The 19,883-nt window shown below is 40.9% G+C and overlaps 1 protein-coding gene across 1 annotated transcript in view; it reads left to right on the top strand.

The window, feature by feature from the left end:
* SVEP1 (sushi, von Willebrand factor type A, EGF and pentraxin domain containing 1) overlaps window positions 1-19,883 on the top strand; it is a 112,911-nt gene that overhangs the window by 77,226 nt on the left and 15,802 nt on the right. Inside the window, 10 exon segments of the mRNA XM_010726146.3 lie at window positions 86-2,865; window positions 4,138-4,363; window positions 5,182-5,337; window positions 7,108-7,171; window positions 8,216-8,389; window positions 9,378-9,551; window positions 11,352-11,525; window positions 12,957-13,133; window positions 13,927-14,097; window positions 19,065-19,160. Of these exon segments, the coding sequence (XP_010724448.3) occupies window positions 86-2,865; window positions 4,138-4,363; window positions 5,182-5,337; window positions 7,108-7,171; window positions 8,216-8,389; window positions 9,378-9,551; window positions 11,352-11,525; window positions 12,957-13,133; window positions 13,927-14,097; window positions 19,065-19,160 (4,192 nt within the window).

Genomic DNA, 19,883 nt, shown 5'->3' with positions numbered 1-19,883 from the left:
AGAACAAAAATAATGCAATCAGACTCCCACTGCCCCAGTCTTACGTCTTCATTTCAGATATGTCCCTGTCTTATCTTTTTTACAGGAAACAACTGGGCACTTCTTTGAGAATCAGGCAAATTATCAGTGCGAATCCGGCTACCATCTGGTTGGGAGCTCAGTATTTATTTGCCAAGCCAATCGACAGTGGTACAGTGAATCACCTCCTCACTGTGTTCCCCTCAGCTGTGGAAAACCACCACCCATCCAGCATGGCTACTCCAAGGGAGAAACCTTTGATACAGGTTCCAAAGTTGAGTTTTTCTGTGAAGAGGGCTATGAGCTGATTGGAGACGTTTCTTGGACGTGTCAGAAGTCTGGGAAATGGAACAAAAAGCAAAGCCCAAAATGTGTGCCAACAAAATGTCCAGAACCACCCTTGGCAGAAAATCAGCTGGTTTTGAGGGAAGTGACCTATCAAGTCGGTGTTGTACAGTTCTCCTGCAAAGAAGGTTATGTCTTGCATGGTTCCTCTGTACTGAAATGTCTGTCCTCTCAACAGTGGAATGATTCCTTTCCCTTCTGCAAAGTTGTACAGTGTCCTGCGCCTCCGTACGTCCCCTTCAGTGACACCTTGACTTCATCCCTTTATTTTGGTAGCACTGTGAAGTACATTTGCGTAGATGGGTTTTTACTGAAGGGCGAACCAACTATCAGATGCCAGGCTGATGGCTCATGGAGCTTCCCATTGCCAGAGTGTATTCCTGTGGAGTGCCCCCAACCAGAAGAAATCCAGAATGGCATTGTTGATGTGCAGGGCCTCACCTTCCTCAGCACAGCCCTCTATACGTGTAAACCAGGTTTTGAACTGGTAGGGAACACAACTATTCTCTGCGGAGAAGATGGCCAGTGGCTTGGAGGAAAACCAGTTTGCAAACCTATTGAATGCCCACGGCCAAAGAAGATCCTCAATGGCAGATACTCGTTCACAAACTTCCATTATGGGCAGACAGTTAAATATTCCTGTGACAGAGGTTTCCAGCTCCAAGGAGAGGAAACACTAAGCTGTCTAGAGACAGGAGAGTGGAGTACAGATGTTCCCTCCTGCAAAGCTATAAATTGCCAGCCCCCTCAGCCTATTGAGAATGGTTTTGTGGAGGGTGCAGATTACAGCTACGGGGCCATGGTTATTTACAGCTGTGTGCCAGGCTTCCAGTTGTCTGGCCTTGCCATGCAGACCTGTGAAGAATCAGGCTGGTCCAGCTCCACTCCTACGTGCCTCCCAACAGACTGTGGCCTGCCTCCTCACATTGACTTTGGGGAGTACATGCAGGTTAGACACTGGGAAAAGTATTCCAACACGGAGAGTGTGACAGAGAGCCCCTCCCTTTCACGTACATTATTGGGTGACAATTTGAAGAACTTCAAAAGTTCTTCAAAGGAGAACAGTGCAATGCAGCTGACCACTTTCTTATTTGGAACTATCATTTTATACACATGTTACTCTGGCTATGAGCTCTTGGGAAATCCTGTTCTAGCTTGCCAAGAAGATGGGGCCTGGAATGGCACTGCCCCCTCCTGCATTTCAATAGAGTGCACCTTGCTGTCACCACCAGATAATGGATTTTTACATTTTACTGAGAACACTCCTGGTAGCATGGTGCAGTATACCTGTAAACCGGGATTCACACTTATTGGCTCTGACACACGACTGTGTTTACAGAATCGGCAGTGGAGTAACACTGCTCCACACTGCAAAGCGATAACATGCAGCTCACCTACACAGCTTATGAATGGGAATGTAAGAGGCGAAAACTACACTTACGGGAGCATTGTCTACTATGAATGTGATCCTGGCTACCAGTTGAATGGCCCCACAGAGAGGAGATGTCTCGAGAACCAGAAATGGGATGGTAGAGAACCAATCTGCATCCCTGCTTCCTGCAGCCCACCACTGGTTTTGGAGAATGGTCAGGTGACTGGGGAAGAATACACATTCCAGAAGCGTATAGAGTATAGCTGCAACGAAGGTTTTGTGTTAGATGGGGACAGAAGTAGAGTCTGCCTTACAAATGGAAGCTGGAGTGGAATTACTCCAGTTTGCAAAGCTGTGACCTGCCCTGTGCCACTGCCTCTTCCCAACGGGAGAATGAGTGGCTCAGATTTTGGATTTAGGAAAGAAGTGCAGTATCAGTGCAATGAAGGATATAATCTGCAAGGAGTGTCCACACTTACCTGTCAAAGTGACGGTAACTGGGATTCAGAAGCTCCACGCTGTGAGCCAGTCATTTGTGGACCTCCTGAAGACATCTCTAATGGCTTTCTGAATGGCTCACACTTTACCTATGGGGAATATGCACAATATGTGTGCTTTCCTGGCTATTGGCTGCATGGTAATCCTTTACGGCAGTGCTTGTCCAATGGCTCCTGGAGTGGAAGCCTTCCATCTTGCCTCCCCTGTGAATGTCCTGCACCACAAGTTCAGAATGGGGTTGTTCTTGGTGAAGATTTTAGCTGTGGGAAAAGTGTCCGGTTTCAATGCTTGGAGGGCTTTAAACTGCTAGGACCTTCTGAAATCACCTGTGAGACAGCTGGCAGGTGGAGTGCTGGGTTTCCTCGCTGCGGGCAGATTTCCTGTGGCTCCCCACCCATCATCCCCAACACATTCATCAACGGGAGCAGCTCTTCAGATGAGAACACTGTCATATATACCTGCTTGACAGGTTTTGTCATGCGGGGGAGTCCAGAACTAACTTGTGTGGAGACAGGTGTCTGGAAAAAGCCATATCCAAGTTGTGAGCTGCTAAGCTGTGGCCCACCACCTTCTGTCCCAAATGCAGAGGTTCTTGGGAGCACTCATACCTATGGGAGCAAGGTCCAGTACAGGTAAGAACACTGTTGCTGTGATATTTCTGTAAAACCATTCTGTTAAAGAATGAAGATGGAAAGCTTATGCACTCTCAGTTAGTCAAAGTTTTTACAGGACCTGGAAGAAAATGTATCATTGTGTAAATAGACAAAGCCCACATCCCCATGCACATACAAAATATTACTTGGACCACAGAGAAAACTCCAGCAGAGTATTTCAGCAAGGTATTTCTTCCACCACTCTGGAGCCTTCTTCCTCTCCTCTGAAACACTGCTCTGCAGATGTAGTTCTTCTTAGCAGGTAGCAAGAACAGTCAGCAAGGCACAAAATTATTTTCCCCTTTTGGCACCCCATTTTCTAATTCTTCCTGCTTCAGTTTCATGTTGTAACAATACAGAGAGGCTTATTCCCTGGAGTCTCATCTAATACAACATTACACTGCACTGTTAATAAGTGCTTTTGATGCACACTCTTTTTCACAGACAAGAAAAAGAGATTTCTGTTAGTTTCTTGGAATGTGTATACTGCAAATCTCATTCTCCAATAAGAACTTCATCAAGTTGCGGTTGGACTTGATGACCTTTAAGGTCTTTTCCAACCTAAGCAATTCTATGATTCTATAATTCCTTGGCAGAAAGGGATATGTTGTTTTGGAAGTAAAAGCAATAAATGGTAGAGGACAGATTTGTGAGGGTAGCGTGTAGGTGAATTTAACAGGATCAGTCATTCCCCAGCATTTCTAACAAGGTAAAGGGGATGTGTTTTTTTGCTTAGAAGCAAATCCACTGCTGGCCAGATCCTGCAGGCCAGTTGATTTGATTTTAGTGAAGCACCGTGTGGCACAGAACAAATCAGCCTTGAACTTCTAAGCAAGCAACATTTGGTAAGTTTAAGGCTTGGTTTGTCCTTAGAAGAAAGTAAGATCAGCTTTAGAATGCTGGAAGTTGCAGATCGGGTATTCAGCAATTGGCAATTGAGAAGCTGTAAGAGGTCTTGTCATTCTATCATGATTTTACCAAAAGCCCTCCTTGCAAAGGGAAGGGTCTGCACTAAAGCACTGAATATTCTCAAAGCACTAAACTCACTAACTCATTTTCCCTTGTGGTGCTGCAGCAACAGGAAGCAGTTGAAGTCTGAAACTTCTGGCTATGGCAATGGAATACTTTTGATATAAGCATTAGGGTGTGCTTATGAACAGCTAATGCTGAGAAATGATTGTCTCTGTAATGAGCAGATCAGTTCGTCCCTAGCTTTATCTTTGTGGTGAGATGTTTGTGCTCTTGTTGCAGATGCCTGGAAGGCTACACAATGATGACAGAGGTGGATGTATGCACTTGTCAGGAAGATGGACTGTGGTCTCCTCAAAGTATTTCCTGTTGCCCCAGAAAGTGTTCTCTCCCAGGAAATATCACCCATGTCATAGTACTTGGGGACAACTTCACTGTGAGCACAAACATCACTTTGGCATGTGTAGAAGGCTACACTCTGGTGGGAGCAAGCACATCCACATGCAAGGTATACTATTATCTGGACTGTTTTATTTTGCAGGCTCTTTTGAATTCAGGAGTCCTCTTCGGTTTTTAAATGCACACACACACACACAAAAAGTAAAGCATGTCCTGCAAAATGTCGTATGCTTTCTTGTTCTCCAGTAGGAACAATTAATAGTTTTCTTCATGTAGATTTTCAGAACTGGTAATTAACATTTTATTCTTCCATCAAAAACTAATGCTGTCCTTTTAAAAGCATTCATTTTATCACACTTCAGAGATTAAATCATGTACTTCTCACAGGATTAGTACTTCTTGTTAGAGAAGGCCTGCTCTTATTTTGCCCTTACAAAGATCAGTTGAAGTAGGGGTTAAATGTGTTTGATGATTTTCTGTTCAGGTATCAGGCCCCTTCAAAGGACAGGGGCGGGCAGCTGAAGTACTTAGTCATGATATTGAACTTTCAGACAGGAGAAAAGTGCAGAACATGGAACTGGGCAATTCTCATTTTTTTTCTGTTGTGTTCTATGAGCTGTTAGGCGACCTTGTACAAAGAACTTGCTTTCCAGGGTTCTTTCTCCATTCACAGTTTGTTCTTCCTGTCTTCTAAGTCCAAGCTGAGCACTTCTGTCAAAGCTAAACTCCAGCCTTTGTTGACCCTCTAGAAATGTTACTTACATTACTGAGTTTTGTTAAGGATTTCACAGATAACATTACATTAACCACATCTGTAAGCCCACAGCTATTGGATGTTTCTGCTATGACTTCCCTAAATTTTTCATTTAAGTTAAATTTAGCATATAGAATGATGCTTCACACCTTTTTATCACATATATTTTTCAGGAAAATGGCGTTTGGATGCCAGAGTTTTCTGATGACATTTGCATTCCTGTGTCATGTGGGATCCCAGAATCTCCAGAGCATGGATTTGTGGCTGGCACCAAATTCAACTATAAAGATGTGGTTCTTTATGAATGTGATTCTGGCTATGAATTACAAGTAAGCAACCTCATTCCCTAACACTCTAAACTTTTAGCTGTCCTTTCCTGTTCTTACGTCATGACAGAGAATATATTATGCCTGCTCTGCATTAGTGTATACCCTTATCTGATACAGAAGATCAGTTATCTGCTTTTATTATTGTATGTAGAATGCTCCCAGTCTGTCTGGGGTATTCTTTCAATGTGCTAATGAAATAAATGAAGCAAGTACAAATATCTTGCTCAAGAATATGTATTCAGCGAATACCTTTTAGTGTTACTTTTTAAGTGAAGATTATTTCAGCCTTCTGAAATCATATTACTTAAAAAAATTTTTTATTACTTCTGTGAACAACGATACATACTTCTGGTATTAAGTCATAGAAGAATTGATTTCTCACATGTTGCTCTTGTACTAGCTCTCTGATCTCAGGTCATATTCTTCCCTTAATTTCATAACATTCCACACACTGTAAGTTCAAAAGTCAAAGCTCGTGATAAATGCTACTGCCCTCAGTTCTGCGATACTGCTAGATGGTGTAGAAATTATTTCTTTTTTTCTTTCCTTTTTATGAGACAGACTGCAATTTGTTTAATGGCAGCTTTATGCACTCATGGAGTTGGGAATACCTCCGTGTTGTTTTTATTATGAGCACTGTTACCTCCATCTGAGTTCTGGAGCACCTCTGATGTCCAGTTATCAGGACGCATGCTAACCATTTTACAGTTCCATCATGTATTTTCAAAAGCTGCAGTGAATCCATAAGTTGGTCTCTGAGGCGTAGCATGACCATAATGAGCCCCAGGGGATGCCAGTATACAGGACACTCAGCAGGGAGTCCTTCAGGACAGAGGCTGTCTCTCCCTTCTGTGTTCCATGTATACAAGCAAAATCCAGTGTCACGCTTCTAGACACTGCAGTAACACCAATGATAAATATAAACTTTATGCACTCGGTTGCTCAGTATTTATAAAAAGGAGAGTTTAAAGAGTGCACAGGTAACAACAAATCTCATTTGCATTGTGTTGCCACATGTAATTACAGTAGGGATGAAGGGTTGAGTTGATATTTAGATAGATGGGTAGAGTTGCTGTTAAATGTTTTTTTTGGTGTTAAGAGGACACTTTTGTATAGTAAAAAATGGATCCATGCTTTATATACCAGCTTCGCCACCTAATGTCAATTTGTTTTTATATTTTTCCTCTGGAAAGTTCAGCCCACTGGGTACAGTGCTGTACAGCACTTATTCCAGACAGCTACCCTTCTCATTGGGCTTGATTTGTAATTAGAGCATATTAATTCAAGGGAGAATTTTGGATGTTCTTCAAGTTTTGGATTAAAATTAGAAATTAGTAAAATATGCACATGAGAAAGAAATAATATTATTTATTACCAAATTTAAAGCAGGAGTTCTTGGGACATGATGAAAGTCAGCGTAGTGTGTTTACAAACCACAGGCTTGAATTGTTGTTGAAAAGAATGCAAGTTAAATTTTCATTAAGGGGGTATTGGAAGGAGACGTGCCATGGTAACACATTCCTGGGAACAAGAATGGCAAAACTGACAAAAGCAGTGGTACTCCAGGGAGACAGACAAGGGAAATGACTAACTGACCTCAAGCAATTGGTCTACAAACAATAATCTGCACTTTCCCACTCTGCTTGGGCTGTAGCTCCCTGTTTATATGGGTTGCACATGGAGGGAAAGTTCACTGGGCTTGCTGGATACTAGAGTTAAAGGGAGAAAAAAGGTGAAATTGTTTTTTGAGTATTGTCTCTTGTTTCACAGGGTGATACAGAACGGACTTGCCAAGAAGACAAGCTTTGGAGTGGCTCAGTGCCAACATGCAGAAGTATGTTCCATCTGAGTTTCTCACTTGATGAATGTGGTCAAGGGTCGTTTTAACCAGAAAACACAATGTTTTGTAACTGATTTATAACTCACAGTGTCTTCATATGTCTAAAACATTTTGGTAAGTACCACAGATTGCATCCCGGGAGATGTCCAGAATTACTGGTGTATACAGGTAACAGCGTGAAGGAAATCACTCCACCTTCCCACCTCTGTGCCCCTGAGCCTCTAAGAAAGCTGGGCAAACAAGTTCCAAAGCAGCTGATGTTGAATACTTCCACTTTTGTCTGCTTCAGACATAGGGCTCTGTGCCCAAAGGAGTTTTGACATTCTTTCTGTTGTTTTGTCTTTGTGCATCTTCTGATAAGTCAAAGGAAAATTATTAATGATGTAAAGTAATTTAAATATTTTGTATTAACTTCATGCTTAAATAAGACAAGAACAGTAGAATTTTTCTGAAACTTTGAACAAAGAGTATCAGTAACAAATTGGAGAGCTGTATTCCTTTATGAGGTTATTGATACAAGAAATAACTGTCAAGTTGCAGATTATTCTCTATTTTGGAAGGGCAGTGTCTGAAATCTAAGCAGTTCTGCCACTTTGACATCATGGTTTCTGGGATTTCTAAGGTTCTCTGACCACCTTAGTTACCAACAGTTGCAGCTGTAATTCTATGGATACTGGTTTTCAAGGGCCTTAGATTCTGTGAGATGCCTGATTCCCTCTGACTGCAATTCCAAATCAGAAGTTGTCTACAATAAATACTTGCATGGAGTTCAGCTTTGATTTTAGGTGTCAACTGTGTAATTTCCCAGGGCTTCCTGCCAGTACAGCCACAATTGATTTTGTCTTTCAGAATAATCAGGAGCACGAAGCATGACTCTGCTACTCTTCTGCTACTTAGCAGCAAATATCTGGGAATGTCCTTAAAATCACTGTGTTATTCTTTCCCTGTTTCTCACAGTGAAAACTCTGGAGAAGCTGTGAGTGGGACAAGCTGTATGTTGTATGCACTATATCTGGAGCATATTCCCTTATGTTACAGGATTATCTTGTGGGCCCCCAGAGATGATCGAAAATGGATCTGTTCAAGGAGAAGAGTTCCTGTTTGGCAGTGAGGCCTTTTACAGCTGTGACCCTGGTTTTGAACTACAGGGACCAAGCCGAAGAATTTGCCACGTTGACAAGAAGTGGAGCCCCACTGCTCCTTTCTGTAGGCGTAAGTAGCAAAGCAGAGCAACATGTTGGCAGTTCTCCTGGAGGAGCTAACTGGCAGAGTACTTTGGTTGGCTTCCACCTCGTCTTCCTCTCCAGCTGGAAGGCTGTAACTGGAGGAGCTAGAGGGAAAGCTAGCTGAAGAGTTCTCGTTGGCAGTCTCTCTCGGGTCTAAAGGGAGCTCATTTTAGCATATTAAAACAGCACAAGCGTAATTCTGTGCTCAGGTTGCTAGAGAAGAATGTGGCCTGTTACATTTTATTTGCCTTACATTAAAATGTGCAAGGCCTTGATCATGACAGGCTGTGGAGGTTTGACTCTGCAGTGCAAAGGCTAATATGTCCTGGACCCTTTGCATGTCTGGAGATCAAGAGTTTTCTTAGGAAAAAATCTTGGTTGTGGGCAGCAGTCGACAATTAATTGTACAAGCATGGAAAGAAAGATTTAAGACTTATTTCATACAAGTTGTAAATAAAATGGCCAGGTTTTATTATCTCTACCAGTAAGTTATTTTCCATCTTCTTGTGGTGATGTCCTATCACTTGGATTCTTCTCTCTTAGCTTTGATGAGTGTGCCTAGTCTCCGCTGTGCGGAGACTGGTACAAGGGGGCACAGTCTTTTGTAACTGCTCTCATTTTTGTTGGAGATATCCTGAGATCATCTTCCACTGTATAGGGAGCAGAGGAGCCTGAAAATGCATCCTCTGGTTTGCTCACAAGAAATGTTCTGTATTGCTATCTGATTAAATGCATCTCATAGCTTACAACACTGTCAGATGCACTAGGATGGGTTCTCTTCTCTGGTGTCTGCAGCTTGAATTCCAGGAGAGAGGGCAGTTGCATAGCCCTTCTCCATATTGTATTTCCCAACTTATTTCTTCCTATCTTTCCATTAATTCCATCTGTGAATAGAGCTGTTAGACAGGGTGTACAAGCCAGGCAGAATGAGCTTCTTTGTTTGTACAATACCAAAAACTTCCTTTCTTTTCTAGGAATTACTTGCGGGCTGCATCCCACAGTAGAAAAAGCAGAGGCCATTTCTACAGGAAACACATACAGAAGTAATGTAACCTTCGTATGCAGCTCTGGCTACCATCTTGTTGGACCCCAGAATATCACATGTCTTGCCAATGGGAGCTGGAGTAAGCCATTACCACTGTGTGAAGGTAAACGTTTTTTGTAGCCTGGCATGCTCTAATTTCGAATAAGGAGTAGCTGCCCTGATATGCATGTGTATCATCACATGGTCCAGGGAAGCAGTTCAGGGAAGCTTTTTGGAAGCAGTTCAGTGATATGTATTGAAAATGGTGCCTGAAAAAATGAAATGTGTCAAAAGGAACAGTGTTTGTTACTAAATCAGGAGACTTAGACATCATTTTTCCGTAGCTGTTATTCTGCAATTTTATAATCTTAGTGAGAGATGGCATTGTTTACAGTCTCAGAAAATCAAAGCATTAACAAAAGACAATGGACTCAGAAATGTGAGTCTTCTCTCAGCAACCTTTTGAAGTCAGTGGCCACGTTGATATTATTTCTCTGAATTTTGGGCCCAAATCCAGCAACAGGATTGTGTTAAGTTCAGTATCAGCAGCTCAGCCTTTAGCCTTCACAATCCTCCTTTGAACAAATACTGTGAATGCATGACATACCAGTCTGCATGCTGGTGCTTTCTGATGCTTCCACAATAGCCCTTGTTGCAAGAAATACCCGTGTTACATGGATTGGGCAGTAGTGGTTAGAAACTAGGCTTTAAACACAAAAACAGAAAAAGAAGTGAGGTTCTAAATATGAAGAGATAGTATTGTTGGATGACATTGTTCAAAATATAAAGTGTATAGAAACATAGTGAATTCCATTATAATTTACTTCCAAGTATGAGTTTTGTTATTTCCTGGCCTTTTAGCCATGAAATGATAAAGTCTGTGCTTCTCGCGTTTTCTTTAAGAAATACACTTGTCCAGTTTTTTGCCACTGCACTTTCTTTCAGGCTGTTCATGTCCCTGCTGCACATGCTTTTGGTCTCCCCATTGACAGCTTCACCCAAGTAAGACAAATAATGATCTTCCACTCAAGGCAGGTGTTAGGTTCTTGTCACCAGAGCTATGAAAACTGCATGAAGGATCATCATAGTAGTCTGGTCACACAGTACACAGCTCACTGTGCATTGCAGTTCTCCAGTGCTTTGCATACCTTAGAGGAGCAGTCTGCAAAGTTGACAGGGGAAATTCTCATCAAAGAGGAAATCACAAATACTGTAGGGGGCACCTAAGAGAAGCCACCGACTAGCAGTGTTGAAATAAGCATGACGTCAAGAAAGACCCATTTGAACAAGGTTAAGTACAACTACTTCCTCCTACCTTTTCTATTCCTGTTGCCCCACTACCATGTGTCTGCCTTTGCTAGTTTAATCTTAAGTCATCCTATTATTCTGATCACTCAGGAAAACTGAATGGTAAATGAGACATGGAACAGAGTCTGTTGTGTAGCAGCAGTAACCCAACCCGGGCTGACTGTCTGCTGGTTTCAGAAACACAGCTGAGAATCTTCAGGGGGACAATTAGTAGTTTAAGCATCAGCATCTTGCACCATCCTGCATTTCATCTGGTATTTCTTGTCTGTCAAAATGGAAGTTGCAAAGGACTGCAAATTTCTGAGGTATTTCTTAGCAGTGAGAAAGAACCATTTCCATGTTCTGTCCTATTTACCCCAGTACAAGGTCATTAACGTATCCTGCCAAATTTTCTTGACCTGATAAACATGTGACTGTAGCATTTACCTGTCAATGGGAGGAGCTCCTTTCCTAGCTTCTGTGCAAGTCTGTACTATGTCTGCTAAACTCTTCTGGTGATTTTCTTGATTTATTGATCTGTGGCTGCTACTTTAAACATACTGTATGAGTAGCTCAGGAATTGTTGCAAGTCCAAGTCTAATATCAAGCTGCATTAATGACATCTCATTCTTTGCAGAAACCAGATGCAAAGTTCCACTTTCTTTGTTGAATGGGAAGGCAGTTTATGAAAATAATACAGTTGGCAGTACTATAGCATATTTCTGCAAGAGCGGATACAGTTTGGAAGGAGAACCTACAGCGGAGTGCACAAGGGATGGAAGATGGAGTAATCCTTTGCCTCTCTGTAAACGTGTGTGTTTGCTTTGTAATGAAAAAGGGGTTTTAACTTGCAAGCATTAAAGACTAGATTACTCTTAGTTTATAATGGTAGTAATTGAGAGCAACTTCTGCAGATATTGGCAGAGATGTACTGTAATTTTCTTTTGGGGTGGTCAAGAGCAGAATTTGTTATTCATAGTTTAAAAAATTGGTTTGAACTAGGTTTGTAAATTTGCTGGTGCGCATCATGTTTTTATAAAGGAACAAAGGATGCAGTTACTGACATATGCCAAAGCATTATCTTGTCTGAGTGCATTTGCATGACACTAAAAGAACAAGCTGTGTTCAGTGTAATTCCTTTTATTTGGAATGCTGTTAGTGAAGAGTCAGTTGGAGTCAGCGACTTGATTTGTGAGCAGCAGGTGAGAGAAAAGTGCTTGTTCAGCCTTTGGAAGAGAAGGCAATGGATACCTCCTTATCTTTGTTTACCTATTGGCAATGTGGAAATAAAAGAGAGCCAAACTTCTTTCAGATGTTTGTAGTAGTAGATTGAGAGACAGTGAACCCAAGTTGCAACAAAGGAAGTTCCAATTGAGTGTCTGAAGAAACTGAAATGGGACCAGGGAGGATGTGAAACATCTATATTTAAAAATACTCATATTTCAGCTGTTCAAGGCCCAGAGTGGCCCAACCTTGTTGGTCCTCCTTTAAAAAGAAGGTTGGACTAAATGTCTATGTAGATTTTCTGTGATTTTATGAAATATCACCTTATAAACATGTCCACTGTGCACACTATAATAGCCATTCCTGTTGTTGTAACTACCTTTGAGATCTTCTGTTGTCTTAGGGTAGTAATTGAGGCGTTACAGGTTTTGTACAGCAGCAGGCTCACAGGATATTTGTTTTATGAAGCTGGATTAATCTCTGATGTATATAAAGTCCAGCCTTTTCCATGCTCATGGTGAGATCAATAGACTATACAAAAATAGCTCAGTAAGTTTACAGCCAGTAGAAGGTAAGATATTTATAGAATTTTTAAACTGTAATGTCTGTGCTCAAGGATCTGGATTTCATGCTGCTCTGTATTGATCCAGGCCCAAAGATCAAGGAATGGAATGAGTCTGACTCTTTTTATTGAATTTTTTGCACTAGGGTTATGACAAGCAGGAAGGAAAGAGAGAATGGTGTGATTGTAAAATGAAGATACTTTTCACTTAGGTCCTTAACTATATCTTCCACAGATTTCATTAGAGTATGGTAGCAAGCTTTATGATTGAAGAGAGTAAAAAATTTTATCATTATTTTATAACCTAAATCTCATAATTTTACAGCAAATTAAAAATGTGACTTTTGATGAGCATCCATTTCTATGATTTGGAGCTGAAATCTGCAGAAATTCTTCTAAAGTTCCATTTCTCTCTTTTTCCTTTTTCCTCTTCCCTCACTCCCTTTCTTTCAATAGCAAACCCTTGTCCTGTGCCTTTCATAATCCCAGAGAATGCCCTTCTCTCCGAGGTGGATTTTTACGTTGGGCAGAATGTGTCCATCAGGTGCAGGGAAGGCTACCAGTTGAAAGGGCAGGCTGTGATCACGTGTAATGCTGATGAGACTTGGACTCCTACAACAGCTAAGTGTGAAAGTAAGTACGGTACAGTACAATACAGTAAAGAACAGATCCCTGCAGTTCCATAGGGCTGTTGACAGCATCTGTATCAAACAGGAATGTGACAGCACAAACCTGTTAGCATAGTTACCTCTGTATAGCTGCAGTTATTCCGAATGGAGGGATCTTTTATCTGCATGTGGAGAGCTAGTTTGCTTCTAGAGACCCTGGCACATAGGAACAACCGAAGAAGCTGTACAAAAGAGCTCATTTTTCCTTCTAACAGTTATTTCAGAGCATGTTTATGAGTTGATGGCCACTCATGCTATTGTCTATTTGGTTCTAGATGTTGTTTTCTTCTCAATTTACATTTTGCAAGCAGTACAGCCATATTTGCTTGTTGAATGCGCTGAATATCCTGAGAATGCCTTTGAGATTATGGTGAAGCAAGGGCTATATGGAAAAGCAGACTTTTATTGTATGTATTGACACTGATGGAAAATCCTTTTTTTCAGAAGATGACTAAAAGATTTTTTGGCTTCTTGCGAACAGTATTGGCCTGTGCAGTGACATCACCCTGCAGACTCAACCTCATGTATATCATGAGACCATCTCATAGTTTCTGCTGTATATGGTTGATTGCTGTGTTACTTAAAACTGATGTTCATGTGTCACAGGTTTGCCCTGAGTGTACACACTATGAAGCACCACTTACTGCATTTTTACCAGAGGTCTCTCAACGTCTCCTGAGTCCTGTGGATGAAGCACTGGAAACCATATCATGCAGGCATTGTAGTTCACCAGACTCTGTGTGATTTCTTTTGTTTAGAGATATCTTGCGGCCCCCCCGCTCATATAGAGAATGCTTTCATCCGTGGTAGCTTCTATCAGTATGGAGATATGATCACCTACTCGTGCTACAGTGGTTACATGCTGGAGGGACCCCTGCGGAGCATTTGCTTAGAAAATGGAACATGGACAACATCACCTACCTGCAAAGGTAAGTCATTTTTTTAAATGTTATTAACTAGCACGACTATGAAGGAGTCATCGTAGTTGCAATAGAAACAAAAACCAAATTTTTGCTGATTTCAGTGCAGCTGTGATTTTACCCAGAGCGTTTTAAGTGCAGAGTATTGCTTTATTTCCACATGAAAGAGAAGACTTCCCCAATTTTTCTCTACAGTCCTGGCTATTCCTACAGTGTTGTAACCATCACCTTTGATCCTTTCTCTCACATCTTTGCGAGAAGTGACAGAACCAGTCATGTTGCTGACATGCTGAACTGCTTCAAATAAGCACTGCTAGTTGTTTTTTCACAACCAAAGATGAAGTATTGCAGAAAACGGTAGTAAGAGACGCTTAGCCTTTCACAGTGTTTAGAGCTTGGCAGTTCCTGAAAATTATTTTACAGTAAAGTACTTAAGGATGAGTTGATACAGCTCACTAAGTAATGCACACTAGGTACTGCAGAAAATTTGTGATTTTAACACAATACTAAAGATAGTCTTAACTTTCTACCTTTGGCAAATGCCAGAATGAAGATAACGCTTTTTGATATATTGAATAAAAGAAAAATTAGAGAAGATTCCTATAAATAACCAATTTTGAACAGAAAAATGGAGGAAACCAACAAAAAAAGATGACAAACTAAACAGTTAAAAAGTCAGTATATTCAAGTATATTGTTTCTGCTTTCTCAGAAACAAGAGTAAGGCATAGCAAAAGAGTACCAAGGTCACAGAGCTTTGATTGGAGAAACATTGCCTTGTGCCATTTCCCCTCGCACTCCTGCTACCAGATCAATCTATAGCTGTGTAACTTAGCTGCATTCTTAGTCTAAGACTTCTTAGCTGAAGTCTTATCTCAAATGTTGTAATAGCTACCATAAACTGAGCCTCGTATTTCTCTTCAGAAATGTATTAAAAGCAAAAACCTTAGGGCACATCATTGGCTCATAAACAGTGATGTTCCCAGAGTTTGAGAATTCCTGCAGAAGAGAGGTGCCTGAACAGTGACCTGGGAACATCGGAGCCATAATCAAAGTTGTCAGATCTGCCTCTGCTCTTGCAAGTGTCTTAGCAACCAACGTCTAAAATAGAAGTAACAATACACCCTCCCTCCATTGCAACCATTCTGTTTAGATGAGAAACCCCTTGTAGCTAGAGGTTTCTATACAGAGTTGACCCTGACTGACTAATCAGGGTCCCTTTGTCAGTGTTTTTGGTTTGAATTCTGCCATCAAAACATTAACTAGACCTAGCTAATCTGAATTACCTTACTATGTGAAAGCAGACATTCTTTTAAAATTCTGGATCCAGTAGTTAAAATTGCCTTGCCTAAAAGTAACAGGTCAGCAGATTGTTTTAAGGAGACCCAGAGGCTGAGAAGTGGAGTTTTAACTCGTGAACATTTTAAGGACAGTGAAGCTGCCTCTGAAAACCATGTTTTTCCTAGTGTGATCATGGCTTGGCACTGCCCTGAAAAATCAGCTGTTGAGCAGCCCAGAAGAGGGCATCCATGGTAGAAGCAGCTGAGTTATTTCAGATGTTGATAGGCATCCAAAAGTTCTTTTGGAAATGTACACTCATAAACTACAGAGCTCTTTCTGAAAAGCTCACCAAGTAGCTTATTACTTCTTTCTGGCTGTGGAATTCAAGGGATCTCAGCACAATATCCACTCTTCGTAAGCTAGATATTTAGCAAAACTTTGTTAAGCTGTCTCCACGTTGTAACACTCTGCAATCTTCAACTGCCTCCTTTATATCACCAGTTTTACTTCTTATTCTTACTGTGACAGAACAGTACCTTAGAACACTTAGCCCTTGTGCACAGGATTGTAGTCATCTGCTGAAAGAATTTCTTGACATTGGTAGCTAAAGAGCTGGAAGGGATGATATGCAAAGAACTGTCAAACATGTTTCCCTTTTCCAACATCCTGTTTCCAACACTACTGAATCCTTGAGACTGTTTGGAAGATTAAGTGTTGGGGTTAATTATTCTGAAATGCAAAATGATTAAGTGGACAGATGGTCAGAAAGTAGTGTAACAAAGTGGAAAAACCTGTCTTTGGTATGCTAGGGGTAAGAACAATTTCTGCTCTTCCTTTCACCCAAAAACTGAACTAGAAAGGACCAAAGATTCTTCTGGGAGAACTGATACGTTTTTGTGACACTTGTCAAAATAATCTTTCAGAACGCTTTATAATTCATTTGAGGGATTTGCCTAACAAAAGGGCTACAGGACCCAAGCCTTTGTGGTCTACATCAGAAGCAACATGAAAGCACTCTTTGCAATGACTCATGCTGCACTTATTGTTTTTGGCTCTGTGAGTTGATTACTAATGTGTCCTGAGCCTGCTTGAAACATTCTGACCCGGTTGAACGGGTTAGTTAATGTAAATATTGTAATTAAAAAGCAGATTTCATTGGCTTGTATGGGAGAGCTGCAACCACAGCTGCACTTGCCTGAGTCACTACTGGCTAAAGATTGTGGGTCAGATTCTGATCTGAGTTTCAGGGGTGAGAGATATTAGGCTGAATCAGACAGATGTAAATACCTGTGGGACTCAGCAGACTGCACAGATTCACACAGCTTGTCTAACTCCTATCTCTCTGAAATGCTCTGAAATCTGTCATGTATGTGGTCTATGGCAGCATCAAGTTGAATGGGAGAGGTGTGGTGCTGCTGTGGAGGTATTAACCAAAAAATTGATGCCCGGCTAGTGAACAAGCTTTCTGAGGGACAGCAGAGGCATTGGGAAATTGTTCACTACAGGGAAGCTTTTGGCAGAGTTGAGAACAAACACCAGGAATCTTCTCTTACCTTTGCTTGCCCCTATGTGTATTGCAGAAGTGTTACCACTTCTGTGTCCTGTGGAGATAACTATCAGATATGGGTTTATAAGGGGTCTCAAAAACAAAGACTGGTACCATGGGTGTGAGATCTGCTACCAGTAACTGATGTTTCAGTTAATAATTCCTGTTCTTTCTCCAGCAGGTTCTGCTGGAGAATTGTCCTGCTTGCTTTCACTGTAGCTAAAAAAGTGAATGAGATCCCAGCTTTGGTTACCGCCCCAAGCCTTTCTCTACTATTGTCTGCTGAGTGAAAAATAATCCTCACAGCTACAAACATACAGAGACTCTCCCTATGTAAACTGATGTAAAACAAGTGCACACCTAGGCATGGTACAGTCTTAGTTATTCAGTGTTTCACAACCAGGGCAGAAAGCCAGGAAAGGCATACCTCTGACTGAGATCCCAAAGTGCTGAGCAGGATGGAGTTGCTGTCCAAAGCAACTTCAGTAACTAATGAAATATGCACATTTTCTCCATCAGCAGAGTGAGAGAGAATAAATTACAGAAAACGTTTTTCCTGGGCTTTGAATTTGACTTGGCTTGTAATTTATATACAAGCCTTTTATTTACCATCCTATTATACATTAAAGGAATATCTTTTCGATAGAGTGGATCACAGACAATTTCTTTACTTTAAGTGTATTTTTATTCAACTTACATATTTTTCATTGCACAATAGAAATTTATTTGGCACACTATTCACTTTAGCCAGCACCAGAGATAAGCCATGTATGTATTCGTAGGTATCTTTACAATAAAAATTATTCAGAATACCTTTTTAAAAAATTGCAACGTCTATGAACTCTTCCCAGTTTCATTATCAGCTGACGTTTAATGGGAAGGCTCTGACATTTTAAAAAAGGCAAAAGCTTTGGCCTCATTTCAATGGGTTACAAGCTGTAACTTGTGGCATGGCATGGCTTGGTTACAAGAGTGACTCAAGTCCAGCTCAATGAGTGAAAGATCTGCATTCTTTCCAATGTGGAACTTGGGTCTGAACTAGTATGCTAAGCCTCTGTATTTAACACTAACACTGAAAAAGATATGAAATACTTTCAAAGCCTAAACACCTATTTTACTCAGAAAATAATTAAAGATAGGATGCAATTAACAGTTCAGACTAAGTTTCCTGAGGTTACTCTGCGTTCACGACTACCACTAATTAGAAGTTTGTCTGATTACTTATTTGTCCTGCAGTACATCTAGAAGCTGCGGGTTTTTTTTATCCTTTTTGCGTAGCATGTACACAAACACAAGAGGGATTTTACTTGCTTCAATAATCTTTAAGTTTAAAATGTTTGCACTTTGCTTGCTGCTCAGTTTTATAAAATAGTCCTGGTTTCCCTGTATTAGTCAAGATAAAGTACAGTGCCATTCAAATAAGTCCATAGTCTGTTGAGTTCAGGCAACATGCTGAAGTAGCATGGTAGAAAGCACTTCAGGTTCCTCACTTTTATGATCGAGTGTTTATTAAGAGGTATGTGAACCATGGAGCACCAGTCAGCATGAAAGCTGGGGGAAGTTTATAATCATACCTTGAGTTCCATAGGTTAACACTTCACTATGCCCATGCTACACCCTTGTAGAGCAGTGTTCATTGCTGTGGATGGCAGTGCAATAAAAATTCCTTATCCTACCACACTGTCCTGTCATACTTTCAGCAAACACTGTGTAAGGCCAGACAGCATAACTTTGTTTCAGCTCAAGGTTAGAAGAAAGCTTGATTTTATCGAGAAGAAGAAAAAAGTGGGTAACAGATTTTGTGTGTTCATTTTAAGGGGAAAAAAAAAAGAGAGAATAAACAGGTAAAGCACAACATCAGCCTTTAAACATTTCCAGGTAGTTTACCAGACTGTCCTAAAAATTTAGCATTTTTTTTTTCGCTGTTGCTCAAGGACATTTTTGGTTGTCCTAGCAGTTTACAGTAAGTAATGAGGAAATCATTATGTTTTTTCCCCTCGGTGCTCTCAATCACTGTACCTAGTCACTTGCACAGATCTAGAAAGCAATGTAGACATTGAAGTCAAAGCCAAGTTAAGCTTGTGAGTTTTGTTATGTTTTATGTTCCAACTAACCTTCTTGTGTTGGTCATGAAATTGTTCTATTTCCAGCTGTCTGTCGGTTCCCATGTCAGAATGGTGGAGTCTGTGAGCGACCAAATGCCTGCTCATGTCCAGATGGCTGGATGGGTCGTCTCTGTGAAGAGCGTATGTATATCATCCTTCATGTGTTATTTATCAAGATGTTGTAGATAGGACAAGCGAATTTTTTGCGGTTAAATCAGTGCGAAAATTAGAGGTGTAAGAGCCAAAAAATGTAAAAATCACAGCTTTATTCTGCTTGACAAATTAGAATAGAAACAACTGAGCAATTGCTTGTTTCTAGACAACGGGCTGTCCTTTGATACCCCTTAACAAAATACTTTTTAATTGATGTAGGGGTGGCTTTCCCTGGCCTGGATCCCTATATAATTGGAGAACTGGATCTGTTCTGATTGTGAACAACCAAATATGTCTTTTGAGCCTATCAGAAATTCTCTGGGTGATGCTGGATGTGCTGGGTTTTGCCATATTTCCCATTTCCTTGGCAGTGGTCTTAACATGAGGAATTGGTGAGATCTGAACTCTTCATGCTGGCAGTACCACCGTAGTGCATACTCAGCTCTCTGTGTTGAATATTTTCAGCTGGAGGGGGTTGAGCCCTGTGCCTGGCAGAATTGTGTTTGGTATGCCACGATTGATTTCCTTACCGTAACATTAGTAACAATGCTTAATGTGTTGCTCATGACCAAAAGACAATTTTTATGCCCCCAGACATTTTAATCTGTCATCCCAGTTCTGACCTTGTTTTCCTATATAAGGAAAAATGAGCAGACAGCTGACGAGCTAGATTACAGTTCATGCAGACATAGGCATTGGCCTTTTTTTTTT

The sequence above is a fragment of the Meleagris gallopavo genome, chromosome Z (assembly GCF_000146605.3).
Source record: "Meleagris gallopavo isolate NT-WF06-2002-E0010 breed Aviagen turkey brand Nicholas breeding stock chromosome Z, Turkey_5.1, whole genome shotgun sequence".
Classification (NCBI taxonomy): Eukaryota; Metazoa; Chordata; class Aves; order Galliformes; family Phasianidae; genus Meleagris; species Meleagris gallopavo.
The sequence above is the reverse complement of the archived record's forward strand: the minus strand, read 5'-3'. Positions and strand labels throughout refer to the sequence as shown.